At 45.4% G+C, this 14,272-nt stretch overlaps 1 protein-coding gene across 1 annotated transcript in view; it reads left to right on the top strand.

Moving 5' to 3' along the window:
• LOC118388995 (uncharacterized) overlaps positions 1–14,272 on the top strand; it is a 49,997-nt gene that overhangs the window by 13,929 nt on the left and 21,796 nt on the right. The window contains exons 2-5 of the mRNA XM_035778645.2: positions 8,487–8,684; positions 9,485–11,093; positions 12,198–12,410; positions 12,569–12,692. Of these exons, the coding sequence (XP_035634538.1) occupies positions 8,487–8,684; positions 9,485–11,093; positions 12,198–12,410; positions 12,569–12,692 (2,144 nt within the window). The remainder of the gene's footprint in view (positions 1–8,486; positions 8,685–9,484; positions 11,094–12,197; positions 12,411–12,568; positions 12,693–14,272) is intronic.

Here is a 14,272-nt window from a genome sequence, read left to right as displayed (position 1 = left end):
ACCTTTTTAATGCTGGCCCTTCCGAGGACAAGGACAAACAAAACATCAGACACCCAATACACTGTTTATGTGGCCTCTTAATTTCCCTAACACAGCATGAGAGTCTTACAGGCCTGTTAAAACTAGTATTATATAGGCCCTGCCAAATCCAATTGTAGGCACCACACAAGACTTCGCAAAACAAGATAGATAGATAGATGAATGGGTGGAAACATGCAGGGGGTCTTGTCTTGTTGGGGGACTTTTTTATTAGGTCGGTTCAGCATTAAAGGATTTCAAATGGCTTGGTTCAATTGTGTGCCCCTTTGCCAAAGCCCTGAGCCGAGGTTTACAAGAGGGTCTCAGACAAAGACATTACTGTCCCACCAACCAACAGGAGTAACCCTCTCCTGAAGAAAGGAGGAGGAAGCTGGAAATACAGGCCTTCTTATACCTTAAGGCAGTTTAAATTTTTATATTTTTGTTTATAAATGTACTGCACATTTATTATACATGTCTTCACTAAAACAAGTATCTTGCCCTACAGTATATAGAGCCCATTTATGTTGTGCGGTGGTTTAAAGTAGCTCTACTTGCTGACACATCATGCGTGAGGTATACGGTACAAGTTACACTATTAATCAATCAATCAACCAATCAATCAAATGTATTTATGAAGCCCTTTTTACATCAGCAGTTGTCACAATGTGCTTATACAGAAACACAGCCTAAAACAAAGCAAAAAAAAATGTATCCTCACCTCCCCCTACACAAAAGTATGGGGTTATTGAGGGCAGTAGGGTTTGCATTCTGGTTTCCAATTTTAGGTGATTTGCTATTGTTACCGAGTTGCTCATACCATCACATTCCATTTAATCACAACTAATTCGATTTTAGAGTGCAGGCAGCATAGCAGTTAAGAGCGATAGGCCAGTAACCGACAGGTCGCTGGTTTGAATCCCTGAGGCACCTCGGTAACAAACAAAAAAATTGGTCAATGTACCCTTCAGCAAGGCACTTAACCCTAATTCCTCATGTATGTCGCTCTGGATAAGAGTGTCTGCTAAATGACGAAAATGTAAAGCTGATCAAAGCCTGGTCCAAAGCTGGTCTAATTCAATGCTTAGCGTGTGGTCGGAGGCCAAATAAGCTGCTATCAGAGCCCCATCAGAGAGATGGCTCCTTTATGCAAATACCTGACCCATCTGCCAACAAACACAACGTGTTTTCCATGGGAAGTGTATGTAAATGTCCCCGGCCTCTTTAACATGTGGCGCTGGCAGTTTGTCAATGTTAACAGGATACAAAATAACTCATAACACCACCTCATCCTCACTCCACTTGGCTTAGGGGCAGTCTGAACTAGGTCCAGCTGCGGAGCTACACTATCTATATGCAAAAGTATGTGGACACCCGTTCAAATTGGCGGATTCTGCTATTTCAGCCCCACCCGTTGCTACCAGGTGTATACAATTGAGCACACTGCCATGAAATCTCCATAGACAAATATTGGCAGTAGAATGATCTTACTGGAGAGTTCAGTGACTTTCAACGTGGCATGCCACCTTTCCAACAAGTCAGTACATCAAATGTCTGCCCTACCAGAGCTGCCCCAGGTCAACTGTAAGTGTTGTTATTGTGAAGTGGAAACGTCTAGGAGCAACAACAGCATAATGCGCAGTGGTAGGCCACACAAGCTCACAAAACAAGGACCGCCGAGTACTGAAGCGCGTAGCGCATAAAAATCGCCTGTCCTCGGTTGTAACACTCACTACTGAGTTCCAAACTGCCTCTGGAAGCAACGTCAGCACAATAATTGTTCGTCGCAAGCTTCATGAAATGGGTTTCCATGGTCGAGCAGCCGCACCCAAGCATAAGATTACCATGCGCAATGCCAAGCGTCGGCTGGAGTGGTGTGAAGCTCGCTGCCATTGGACTCTGAAGCAGTGGAAACGTGTTCTCTGGAGTGATGAATAACGCTTCACCATCTGGCAGTCCAACGGACCAATCTGGGTTTGGCGGATGCCAGGAGAACACTACTTGTCCAGATGCATAGTGCCAACTATGTTGCTCCAGTTTCAACTGTTCTGCCTTATTATTATTCGACCATGCTGGTCATTTATGAACATTTGAACATCTTGGCCATTAATCTCCACCCGGCACAGCTAGAAGAGGACTGGCCACCCCACATAGCCTTGTTCCTCTCTAGGTTTCTTCCTTTCCTTTCTAGGGAGTTTTTCCTAGCCACCGTGCTTCTACACCTGCATTGCTTGCTGTTTGGGGTTTTAGGCTGGGTTTCTGTACAGCACTTTGAGATATCAGCTGATGTACGAAGGGCTATATAAATACATTTCTAAGGCACCGCATCTCAGTGCTAGAGGCATCACTACAGACCCTGGTTTGATTCCAGGCTGTATCACAACTAGCTGTGATTGGGAGTCCCATAGGGCTGCGCACAATTGGCCCAGTGTCGTCCGGGTTAGAGTTTGGCCAGGGTAGGCCGTCATTGCAAATAAGAATTTGTTCTTAATTGACTCGCCTAGTTAAATAAAGGTAAAAATAAATAAATATGTAAAGTTTGGTGGAGGAATAATGGTCTGGGGCTATTTTCCATGGTTCGGGCCAGGCCCCTTAGTTCCAGTGAAGGGACATCTTAACGCTACAGCATACAATGACATTCTAGACGATTTTGTGCTTCCAACTTTGAGATGAATGAGATGTTCAACATACTTTTGGTCATTTAGTGTATGTTTACTGTATCTCAAGTGGGTCCCACTCACCAGAATATATCACCAGCCAAGCCACCCATGAGGTGGAGTGAGTCAAGGTTGGAGCCGAAATGTCCAATGAGTTTAGCCTGTCTGGATTAAAATTGACCTTGTCAGTTTTTTTTGTGTGTTTGCCATTTTAGCTAGGCGCCCTTGCACCCATGCGCACAGTGACGTATAGCACCACCCATGTCGAAAATGCACATTAGCAAGTCTTTATTCATAGTAAAAATATATTGAATACTCCATGTGGTCTATATTAAACGGCACTTCATTGAATATAACAGGCTTTTAAAATGTAAAATTGGTGCCCAATTTCTACATAAAATGTCAAAGGGACGCAGAGGGCACTCATTTCATGGAACGACCCGTTGGACTTTTTATTTTGCGTGTAACATCCTTTTCAACCTTTTCCCAAATTGCTTCCATGTGTTTTGTTTCCACTATTCTCCCACAGCTGGTCGAAAGTAGCCGAAACCGGGGCATAACCACAGATGTGGCCTTGTTTTTAGTTCTTATTGCCATGACTATCTGAAACAGACATGTGTAGCCTAGCATATACGTTGTCAACACTGCCGTCATGCATGACTTAAGCGCACAATGGTGTCCTTTCATACAGCCTTCTTTCGACAGGGACCATACATTTCTTCTTTCTCTCGCTCATACTTGTCCGCTTGAATCTGATCAGAACCTCACCCTTCCCCAGCTTGAAGTATACCAACTCAAATGAGGTGTATCTTGGAAGCACATGAAACACTCACAGAGGACAGAGCTCTAAGCATATCCAGAGCATGGCAAAGGCTTTCTGATGAGTTTATTTCACTACTCAAACAGAAACCTTGATCTTTCCAAATGTCTGTTTTTTATTTCCCTCTTGAACTAAGAATGAAGATGTAGACTGAAATGTTTACTTTTCAGCGGAATGTTTTGGTTTTGAGGACATTGTTCCTCTTTTTCAGCATTCAAATCACTTTTGTATGATGTGGATGTCTATGCCGAACATGAAGACACAACTAAAGGCTACAAAGCCCCCCAAAATTAAACCTGTACTGTTTACTGCGCAGCAGTGGAGGCTGGTGACTTGAAAAAATGAGGAGGATGGTAGACTCTAACTTTAAATAATATTTATCTCAAAACTGTGACTCCTAAAAGAAAATTGGTCAACTCCGTCAGATTTGTCTAAAATCCTGAATTAATCAGGAATGAGCAGGGGCAGCTATACCATAGTGACCCCTTCTTCGTGTCCTCATTACATGTAGTGCAACAAGACCACTCATGGTCTGTACATTTCTCTACTTTTGATAGATTTAAACAAAGAATATTGAAATCACCATGATCACAATCATAAACGGTCAACTCCATCTCCCTGATAGATTAAGAAAGGATGTTCATTTTGGTACAAATAGGTTTCTTTTAAATAGGCTTTAGAGTCATAAAGCAACTGAGGGAAAAACTAAATTGCTACTTTGTAGCTCCGTAAAACATCAACTCCTTCAGATTTTTGTCTAACGTCAACTCCGCCAGGGTGCTGAAAGATCTGATATAATGATTATTTATGTATATATTTATTACTATTATGAATCATTTTCTCTATTTTACAAATGTTAGTATTAAACTTTTATTTTTAGAGACAAAAATATGTCTGTTTTGAGTATTTGTTGTCAACTCCATCAGTGGCATGTCAACTCCGTCATTGATGGCTAACCCCCATAAGATCGATTTACTTGTAAATATTCAAAAAAATATATTTTAATCACTGTTCTGCAACATTATATATCCTTAAACTATTGAGGTATTTTCTGTGCTGGTCAAAGGGATAATCTTTGCTTTATAAATGTTGTTTTATGTTCTGAATCTAGAAAAACATGCCAAAATGCTAACGGAATTAGCCCTGGAGCATAATATAACGCTATAAAATAAAAAAAAATAAAAGGTTTGGATATTGTTATTATATATTTGAATAATCCCATGTTTGGCCTTTACACTTGTTGGATTTTAAGTTATTATTATATTTGAATAATTTGGAGGTTGTTCCCACATGTTAGCTGAATTTTGTCAAAAATACAGTTTATACTTCAAATGTTGTTATTATTAAGAAAAAATATTTGTGGAAAAAGTTGAGATTGTCCCATCTTTCAAGATCTTTTCAAGTTACTGGTCGACTATGGTATTTATCCAAACATGAGAGGGCTACTTACGCAGTGATTGAATGACGTGAGTTGAGGTGTTCAGAGGCTTGACTTCAGCGCAGGACAGTGGTTGGGGTGTTCAGAGGCTTGACTTCAGCGCAGGACAGTGGTTGGAGTGTTCAGAGGCTTGACTTCAGCGCAGGACAGTGGTTGGGGTGTTCAGAGGCTTGACTTCAGCGCAGGACAGTGGTTGGAGTGTTCAGGGCAGCGCAGGACAGTGGTTGAGGTGTTCAGAGGCTTGACTTCAGTGGTCTTCAGAGGGCCTGCTGGACAGTGGTTGGGTTCAGGCCAGCGCAGGACAGTGGTTGGGGTGTTCAGAGACCAGGGGCTGGTTGGGGTATTCAGTTGACTTCAGCGCAGGACAGTGGTTGGGGTGTTCAGAGGCTTGACTTCAGACTGACTTCAGTGGTTGGGGTGTTCAGAGGGACCAGTGCAGGACAGTGGTTGGGGTAGATGCCAGGAGGACAGTGATTGGGGTGTTCAGGACCAGGGGGGGTGTTCAGTTCTTCAGAGGGTGGTTGGGGTGTTCCTTGGGCTAGTGGTTGGGGTGTTCCAGGAGGGCAGAGGACCAGGGGTGGATGAGAGGGCTGTGACAGTTCTTCAGAGGGACCTTGGGAGTAGGCCAGGAGCATTGACAGAGGACCAGGGGCTTCAGTTCTTCAGAGGGCCTTGGTTCTTCAGAGGGCCTTGGGTAGGCCAGGAGGGACAGAGGACCAGGGGGGCAGAGGACCAGGGACTTCAGTTCTTCAGAGGGCCTTGGGTAGGCCAGGAGGGCAGAGGACCAGGGGCTTCAGTTCTTCAGAGGGCCTTGGGTAGGCCAGGAGGGCAGAGGACCAGGGACTTCAGTTCTTCAGAGGGCCTTGGGTAGGCCAGGAGGGCAGAGGACCAGGGGCTTCAGTTCTTCAGAGGGCCTTGGGTAGGCCAGGAGGGCAGAGGACCAGGGGCTTCAGTTCTTCAGAGGGCCTTGGGTAGGCCAGGAGGGCAGAGGACCAGGGGCTTCAGTTCTTCAGAGGGCCTTGGGTAGGCCAGGAGGGCAGAGGACCAGGGACTTCAGTTCTTCAGAGGGCCTTGGGTAGGCCAGGAGGGCAGAGGACCAGGGACTTCAGTTCTTCAGAGGGCCTTGGGTAGGCCAGGAGGGCAGAGGACCAGGGGCTTGAATCTCCCCATTACCATAAAACACTTGCAGCTCTGTTTTCAGACATGAAAAAAAATGTCAAAAGGTCTGCGATAGGCTTGTCAAAGCGTCACCTGGGAACTCTCTCTTGAATTAATCAAATGTACTACCATCTAACAACTCCAGGAATCGCATGGTGTCCAAGCTTTTGTACCTCTGTGCTATCTGAGACTTGATGTTATCGTGAATTGAGTCATGCAGTACATTGTAGATGTACCTGCCGATGCTTTTCCTCTGTGCATGATCTCTGGAACCTCTGTCATGCTTGCTGCCTTCTCATATATGTCGCAGAAAAAATATTTCAGCAAAAGTGAAAATACAAATATCTTCCAGCTTTGCCTTGAACTCATCTGCACATGACACAGTATCATCATCCATGGTAGGGTGCTCTATAATAGGGTGACGGTGTCCTTCCATTGCGCACAATTATTCGCAACAGGGTTGACAATTCTAGAAGTGAAACTCCAATGCGTTTGTGCATTTTTCGGCAAGCATGCACATCCAGCCTATTCAAGCAACATCACCCTCTTGGTCGACTTCCCTCCCCCCAAAAAGTGGTGAAGCCTCCAAGTGTCACAAGGAAAACCTTATCTTTTAGAATGCATAGCAATGCACAAAGGTGGCCATTTAAGTCAGGAGCCATTACAGAAGCACCATCATGGGTTTGGGCAACAGGTTTCTCCATGAACTTAATCTCTGACATCTCAGATTTCACTAAATCAAACACAGACTGCACATCTCGCCCACTTGACACATCAAAGTAGCCCCCCCAAAAAACCCGTTCCTGAATAAAGACCCGATCGTCCACATACCTGATGATAACTGACCACTGCTAGTGACTGCTGATGTCTGTGGTTTCTCCATTTGACGTGTGAGAAAAGGCACTGCGTCAACCTCTTTTTATCTTCCTTTTAATGGATGATGCGATGGAAGCTATCAAGTGATTCTGAATGGACTTTGACATCCCAGAGAAGACAGTAGAAAGGTCTATATGCTCAGTAATTAAAGCATCATAATATGCAACTCTGCAAGCTCATTGTAGTTGCCCTGGTTAGCGGAACTTTCCCTCTCATCGTGCCCCCTAAAAGCCAACTCTTGCATGACCAAAAATGCAGTAGCGTCGATAAGACAACACCCGTTTCTTACCTTTTCGTTGTGTTGCACAGATGGAATGCGCAGACCTTTGTCCATTACATGATCAATGCAGCTTTTTTCCAGAAGCTTGAATCTGATGTGGCCATCTCTTTCTGTGTACTCCAGAGAATGAAAAGGGTTCTTCAACAACAACAATTCACTGTACTATTCACTATCTCAATCTCAATCTATCCAACTCACCACACTTCTAAATCACACATGCGTAGTATTAGGTTCCTTCTCTGATCCTTTGATTGGGTGGACAACAAGTTAGTTCCTACTGCAAAAGCTTTGATTGGTTGGAGGACATCCTCCGGAAGTTGTCATAATTGAGGGGGTGAGGAGCACGAGCATCCTCGGTTGTGTATTGAAGTCAATGTAGCCAGAGGAGGACAGACAATAGCTGTCCTCCAGCTACACTATGGTGCTGGCCTAGAGTGTGTTGTTGAGACTACTGTAGACCTTCATTGCAAAACAATGTGTTTTAATCAGGTATCTGGTGACGTGAATATATTTAGTATAGTTTTATCTAAAGAGGATACATTTGTATATTTTTTTGGGAAAAAAAAATATAAAATCGGTCCTCCCTTTCCTCCTCTGAGGAACCTCCACTACCGTACAGTACTTCAAAGTTCAACATTTGTTGGTTGCAGATGCTAAAGTGATTTGCTTAGAGTCATTCCAAAGGGCCCAGTATAGGGGTAAAGGCCAAGAAGAATAGCTCTCCTGTGGCTTGACATTTACAGTGTTGATATTTTTGGACGTTCTGCGGTTATGTCTACTTTCTTCAAACAAAGTGGTGCTGTCAACACCAGTGGAAGTGAAAATTGACACGGACCTCTGAAGCTACTCACACACACACACACACACACACACACACACACACACACACACACACACACACACACACACACACACACACACACACACACACACACACACACACACACACACACACACACACACACACACACACACAGACACAGACACAGACACAGACACAGACACAGACACACACACACGCACGCGCTCATATTTGTGGATTTGCACTCTGGCAAACATACTTGCATTCCAATTTCTGCAATGAAAAAAAGGGTCAGGGTACAATGACATTATCATTCACTCTTTGTTCTCTTATCTTATATGAAAGTGAAATGAAATAAAAAGGGACTTGTGTGAACATGTTTGTTGATGTGGGATGTGACATGAAACAAAAAACACCTCCTCTGCCCCGTCCCTCAGAACCCAGAATCCCTGGACTCGTCCATCCAGAGTGCCCTGTCGGCTCTGTTCCCACCCTTTGAGGTCACAGCACCTACCGTCCTCAGTCAGCTGTTTAGGACCATCGAGGAGCGTTTCCACGGTGACGCACTGCACTGCTTGCTGGACTTCCTCATCCCGTCCAAACACCTCTTGGAGAGTGTGCAGCAGGCGGCGTGTGTGAGTACACAGAAGCACTCACGCATGCGCACACACACACGCGCACACACACACGCACACACAGAATAGATGGAGCAACTTGAGTTCAGTAACAGTAAAACCGCATGGGGTTCACATTGTGGTTCTAACTGTATTGGGAAAAAAAGACATCAACAAAAGGTTTACTTGTCTGTCGCGGGATATATCCAAGCTGTTGTTTATGCTTTATGAATTTTCTGTGGATCCTAGCCAGACAAGCAACTGAGCTGACATCGCTCAGCAAAGGATCACATTTGATTGTTTCTCCTCAAAGTGTTTAATAGAAAAGAGAAAACACAGTCTAGGATTCCATTTGTCTTTGTTTGAGGCTGAAGAAAAGTTGGGGTTAGGCCAGAATCTGGGGTTCAGTTTTTCATAACCACAGCTCAGCAGTGCACATATGAAGATGAATGTGAGTTATTCATCCTTCCCTCATTGCATTCCAGTCTGTAAAATGCAATTTAAAGTAGAAGTAAGCCTGATTTGTTTTGGATTATAGTCTTCTCATGTCACATAATACATAGCTGAAGAACGCCCCTAGTGGGAACCACAGGAATTTAAATGTTGGATAATTTAGTATTTTTTTCATCTAGTCCAGCATTAACCCACCTGATTAAACTCATCAAGGGAGTTGATGATTGGTTGAGATCATTTGAGCTGGCGCTGGGCTGGAACAAAAAAGTGCCATCCTTCTGCAGTACTGACGACGAGAAACTCTGACATAAGGGATCATAAATCCATGCAACTCACCCCCTCTCCAATCCCTCCCTCCCTCTCCCCAGGCTGCATACTCAGATGTGCTGTTCCGTTGTGAGGGCTGGCCCCTGTGCCTCCGTGACAGGACCGTGATCCAGCTGGCCCCCCTCAACCCTCTCCTGCTGCGCCCCGGAGACTTCTACCTGCAGGTGGAGCCCTTTGGCGAACAGGCAGCCCGCATTGTCCTCAAGAGTCTCCTGGAGGAGGGCTGCCACGAGGTGGAGGAGACCCCCATCCCCGACACCACTTACCCCTATATCTTTACCCTTGATTGGCTGAGGGAGGTGAACGACGGCCGCCATGGCACCCCGCTCTCCCACTGCCTGCTTTCCACCGACCAGGGAGTGATGAAGGTGCCCTGGGCGCAAGTGGCAATCCCCGAGTTTCTGGTCAAGCACAAGACCATGACTACATCAAGTGTTATCCGGGACGGTCCGTTTGAGTCACGAAAGTTGCAGATTCCATCCTCTTCCGACTCTACCGCTTCCGCCCTTTCTCTGGAGACCATGATCCTTCCTGCCAGGGACGGGATATCTGTGTCCTTGCGACTCATGGACGGTACCTCGAAACTAATCAAGGGTGACCATGAAAAATCTGTCACCAAACCGCATGCCAAACCACTAGTCAAGCCTGTGGGCTGGGTGTCGCCCAACACCTGGGACACCAGCTGGAACTACTGCGAGATTGAAGGTGACTATGTGGATTTAGTGGAGTTCTCCAAGGAGAAAGAGTCTCCTGCCGGATGCAGTAGGACTCCCAAACCTTCTAATCCTCCCCCTTTGTTCAAACCGGTCAGGCCCCCTCCTCCTATACCACTTGGGAGCAGCACCCCCTGTGGGTGCACCCTCAGGTTTTCGGAGGAGCCTTGCACACCATGCAGCCAGAGGAGGCTAGGGCAGGAGCCTAGTGGGCATGAACTAAAGTGCAGGTACAGGGACTCTTACCTAGCAGCACTGCGCAACCCAGTTCCCTTTGAGAGGGAGAGCGTAGGACTGCTAGCTGCTCTGGAGGAGTCCGGCCCCTGTAGAGGGGAGGAGTCGGGCTTCAAGGGTCACGCCAGAGGTCTGGGTCAGGATCACTGGGAGTGCTGTAACCACTATAAGGAGCCTATTGTAAGTCACGAGCCACACCAACATGGGCACTTTGCTAAGGAATCCCCAAACCTAAATCACATACCACACAAATCTAACAAACCTTCCTTAACTCACAAACCAGGAAAACATACTAAAGAACCTCAAGTCATTCATAAACTCTGCCAAGTGGAACCTCATAACCAGGAACTTCAAACAAACCACAAAGCCCATCAAACAGGACCTGACTCAATGCTAATGTTACCTCCGGTGGGCCATCACCAGGGCGTGGTTGATGCCTTTGATTGTGACTTCACCTCCAAGCCAGTTTGGAACCCGGAGGCAGTGAAAACCATTGGTAAACACAAGGCCAAGCCCAGGGCACTCACCACTGTGTCCGAGACTGCCAGAGGAAGTCCTCTGGTCCACAAACTGAACAACAGGAGCCACAGTGACATCTGTCCAGAGATGACCCCCGTTTGTGTCCAGGAGGTGCAGTGTAAGAAAATCAATGCCTTCGGCCTGGTGTCCCCCAAGCTGGAGAGGAGTCAGTCTTCAAAGAATGGTAAGAGGGATTACTGTTCCCTTTACACACTTTTGTGCTGACCTGAACCATACAGTGATGTCTTTGGTATTGCGACAACATTGCAACATAGACTAGTATTGTTGTACCCCATCCAGCTTACTCTCTTGCTTCATAAATAGTGCATGTTTCAAAGGGACACTGAAACCATCTCTGTTTACACCAATTAATTTAAACTCAACCTCGGCCCCCTTTTTGCTGAAGGGAGTGTGCTGTGTCGAAGGGGGCACTTAGGCCAGTGGCTATTAGCTATGGTAGTAAACAAGACATTCATTTTATGGAGAGAGAGTGGTGGTGAGGGAGGAGAAGGCACTGTTCCCTTTCCCTACACCCTCACACAAGGACTCATAAGGGCACTCAGAGGTCTAGCAGGGGGCTAGGGAAGAAAGAGAGGGGACTGTCCCCATTCCCTATTAAACCCTTCCTCCCTACACCCTCACAAGGGCCCTCCGAGGACTCAAGACTAATGGACTGGTGAGGGAGAGGGGGCACAGACGAGCCTTTGTTGGCTCTAGAAGAAGCCAATTAGGATGCTCGAAATCAAAGCCATGCTTTACAGCCTGGCAGTGTTTGGTTACAGGGAGAGAGCATGTGCAATGTTTAGAGGCTTTACATAGTGCAACTGTGGCACGTAAGGTTAAGATTTGTATGAAAGACAGCCATTGAGATCTATGTCCCCCAAATAAATGCTCCCAATGCTAAAAGGTCAAATCTTGACCAGGAAGACTTTACAGTAGAGCGTTGTTCTTCAATCCTGGTTAGTGAGACATCTATTAATGAGTCACTGATGTCTCCTTCTGTGTTTATCATTTTAATCAACTTAATCAGTATTGTTCAAGACTGTGTGCAGGCTTTTGTTTTATCCCAGCACTAAAATACAGTATGTGATGATTAGTTGTTTGGTTGGATGTGATGTGTTGGGGTTAGGCTAGAACAGAAGTCTAAGCACAGTCTTGAACAACACGAATTAAGTTGATTAAAATGATAAACACAGACGTAATCAGATACCTATTAGAGAAGATGCAATAAATGACGTGAACACATTCACTTTCTGGTTGGACAAATGTATCTGTCGTTTTTTTTTAGTTCAAGATCCCTCGCCTGGCAAAGTTGAAACGCAGGCTACTGCACCCTCCATCGGACCTGACACCAAACTCCAGAGTCCAAAGACCAAGCCCTCAGCGCCCCCAATCCTACCCCCCTCCCCCATACACAGAGCTCCTCCATATCCTCCCTCCCAAGACTCCATCTTCAGAAGTATCAGTGGCCTACTTCACCTGGGCTTCGTCAGTCTACCAGGTATTGTGTTTGTTCTGCATGACATCCAGTGTTACCCAGTGTTGTCCAATAAGAAACACAAATGTAGCTACGTTGTTCCCTTATGAATACGCCCCTGGTCCACACTTTTCTTTATCTAACCTCTCCATGACACCCTCTACTGTCCCCTCCACCCCCAGGTAGCAGAGACAGGGTGGGCAGGGCCGTGCTGGAGGTCCATGGGAACAGGCAGGCCTGGATGTCTCCTCTGCTGTCTGCCCAGGAGGTGTGTAAAGTGCTACTTTACCTCCACTCCATCCCCAGGTAATACCAATCGATCCCTAAACATCTTTGGTGGTAGTTCAAGGGAGTTTATTGTCTGTGATTTTGTATAGGGTGTAGGTGATCAACTGGTTTGGGCCCAGTTTCCCAAAAGCAATGTTTCTGAAGTTGACTATCAATACAAAGTTGCCAATGTCTTTGCAACTGTTTCAAACAAGCAAAGGATTTTTTTTTTTTAAATGAATGAAAACTGAAATTACTTCATGAGTTCTGTTTTGCAAATTGTAGGCTGCACTGTCTGTTATTTTTGACTCAATACACACTGATCAAAAATATAAACACAACATTCAACAATTTCAAAGATTTTATTGAGTTACAGTTCACTGTTCCCCGGACGCCGAAGACGTGGAAGTCGATTAAGGCACCCCTTCACACCTCCTTGATTCAGAGGGGTTGGGTTAAATGCGGAAGACACATTTCAGTTGAATGCATTCAGTTTCCATATAAGGAAATCAGTCTTCTGAAATAAATGAATTATGCCCAACTCTATGGATTTCACATGACGGGGAACACAGATATGCATCTGTTGGTCACAGATACCTTTAATTTAAAAAAAGGTAGGGGCGTGGATATGAAAACCAGTCAGTATCTGGTGTGACCACCATTTGCCTCATGCAGCGTGACATCTCCTTCGCATAGAGTTGATCAGGCCGTTGATTGTGGCCGGTGGAATGTTGTCCCTCTTGCTTCCCACACCCTGTCGTACACATTGACCCAGAGCATCCCAAACATGCTCAATAGGTTACATATCTGTTGAGTATCCGCTGATCCGTTGTCGGTATTGTGTAATAATTCTAATGTTAAGGTAAGATTTTGATTGGAGAAAGTTGATCCGAGATCAGCAATGCTGTTGTTTTGATGATATCAGTATCAACAACGCATTTAGCCAAACGTTCTTTCATTGTGGTGTTATGGGGAAACACGTTAGATATTCGGACATTGTAGGGATGATGCATCGTTAAAACTCTCATAAGCCTAAATTCCATCGCTATCGGGAACCCGGGCCCTGTTCTGTCCACTCTTACCTTACTATAATTGTGATTCGTGCATTTGTTTTGTGTGTCCTTGTAATACGTATTGTGAACACACTATGAAATGGAAGTAAATATTCTACATGGTTTGGAAGTCATTTAGGTAACCCTCTCATCACTTTTTAATTCATGCCGTCAAAACATTTGACATGGATTTGTGGCTATATCTTTTCACCACAGGAGGGCAGTGAAATACCACCAATCTTATGTCTCACGCAACCCTACTATGCCCTTTTCGAATACATTGATAATGTATCCTTCCTTCCACCCTTCCTTGAACTTATCAGCGAAACTGACATGGTTTGTTGTGAAAAGTGTTCAATCATATCAGTGATTACTCCAATGGCAGAAGGAAGGACGGAAGGAAGGAGGGAAAGGAGGGAGGAAGGAAGGACGGAAGGAAGGAAGGAGGGAAAGGAGGGAGGAAGGAAGGACGGAAGGAAGGAGGGAAAGGAGGAAGGAAGGAAGGAAGGAAGGAAGGAAGGAAGGGAAAGGAGGAAGGAAGGAAGGAAGGAAGGAAGGAAGGAAGGA

The sequence above is a fragment of the Oncorhynchus keta genome, chromosome 10, assembly GCF_023373465.1.
Source record: "Oncorhynchus keta strain PuntledgeMale-10-30-2019 chromosome 10, Oket_V2, whole genome shotgun sequence".
NCBI classification, from domain to species: domain Eukaryota; kingdom Metazoa; phylum Chordata; class Actinopteri; order Salmoniformes; family Salmonidae; genus Oncorhynchus; species Oncorhynchus keta.
The sequence above is the reverse complement of the archived record's forward strand: the minus strand, read 5'-3'. Positions and strand labels throughout refer to the sequence as shown.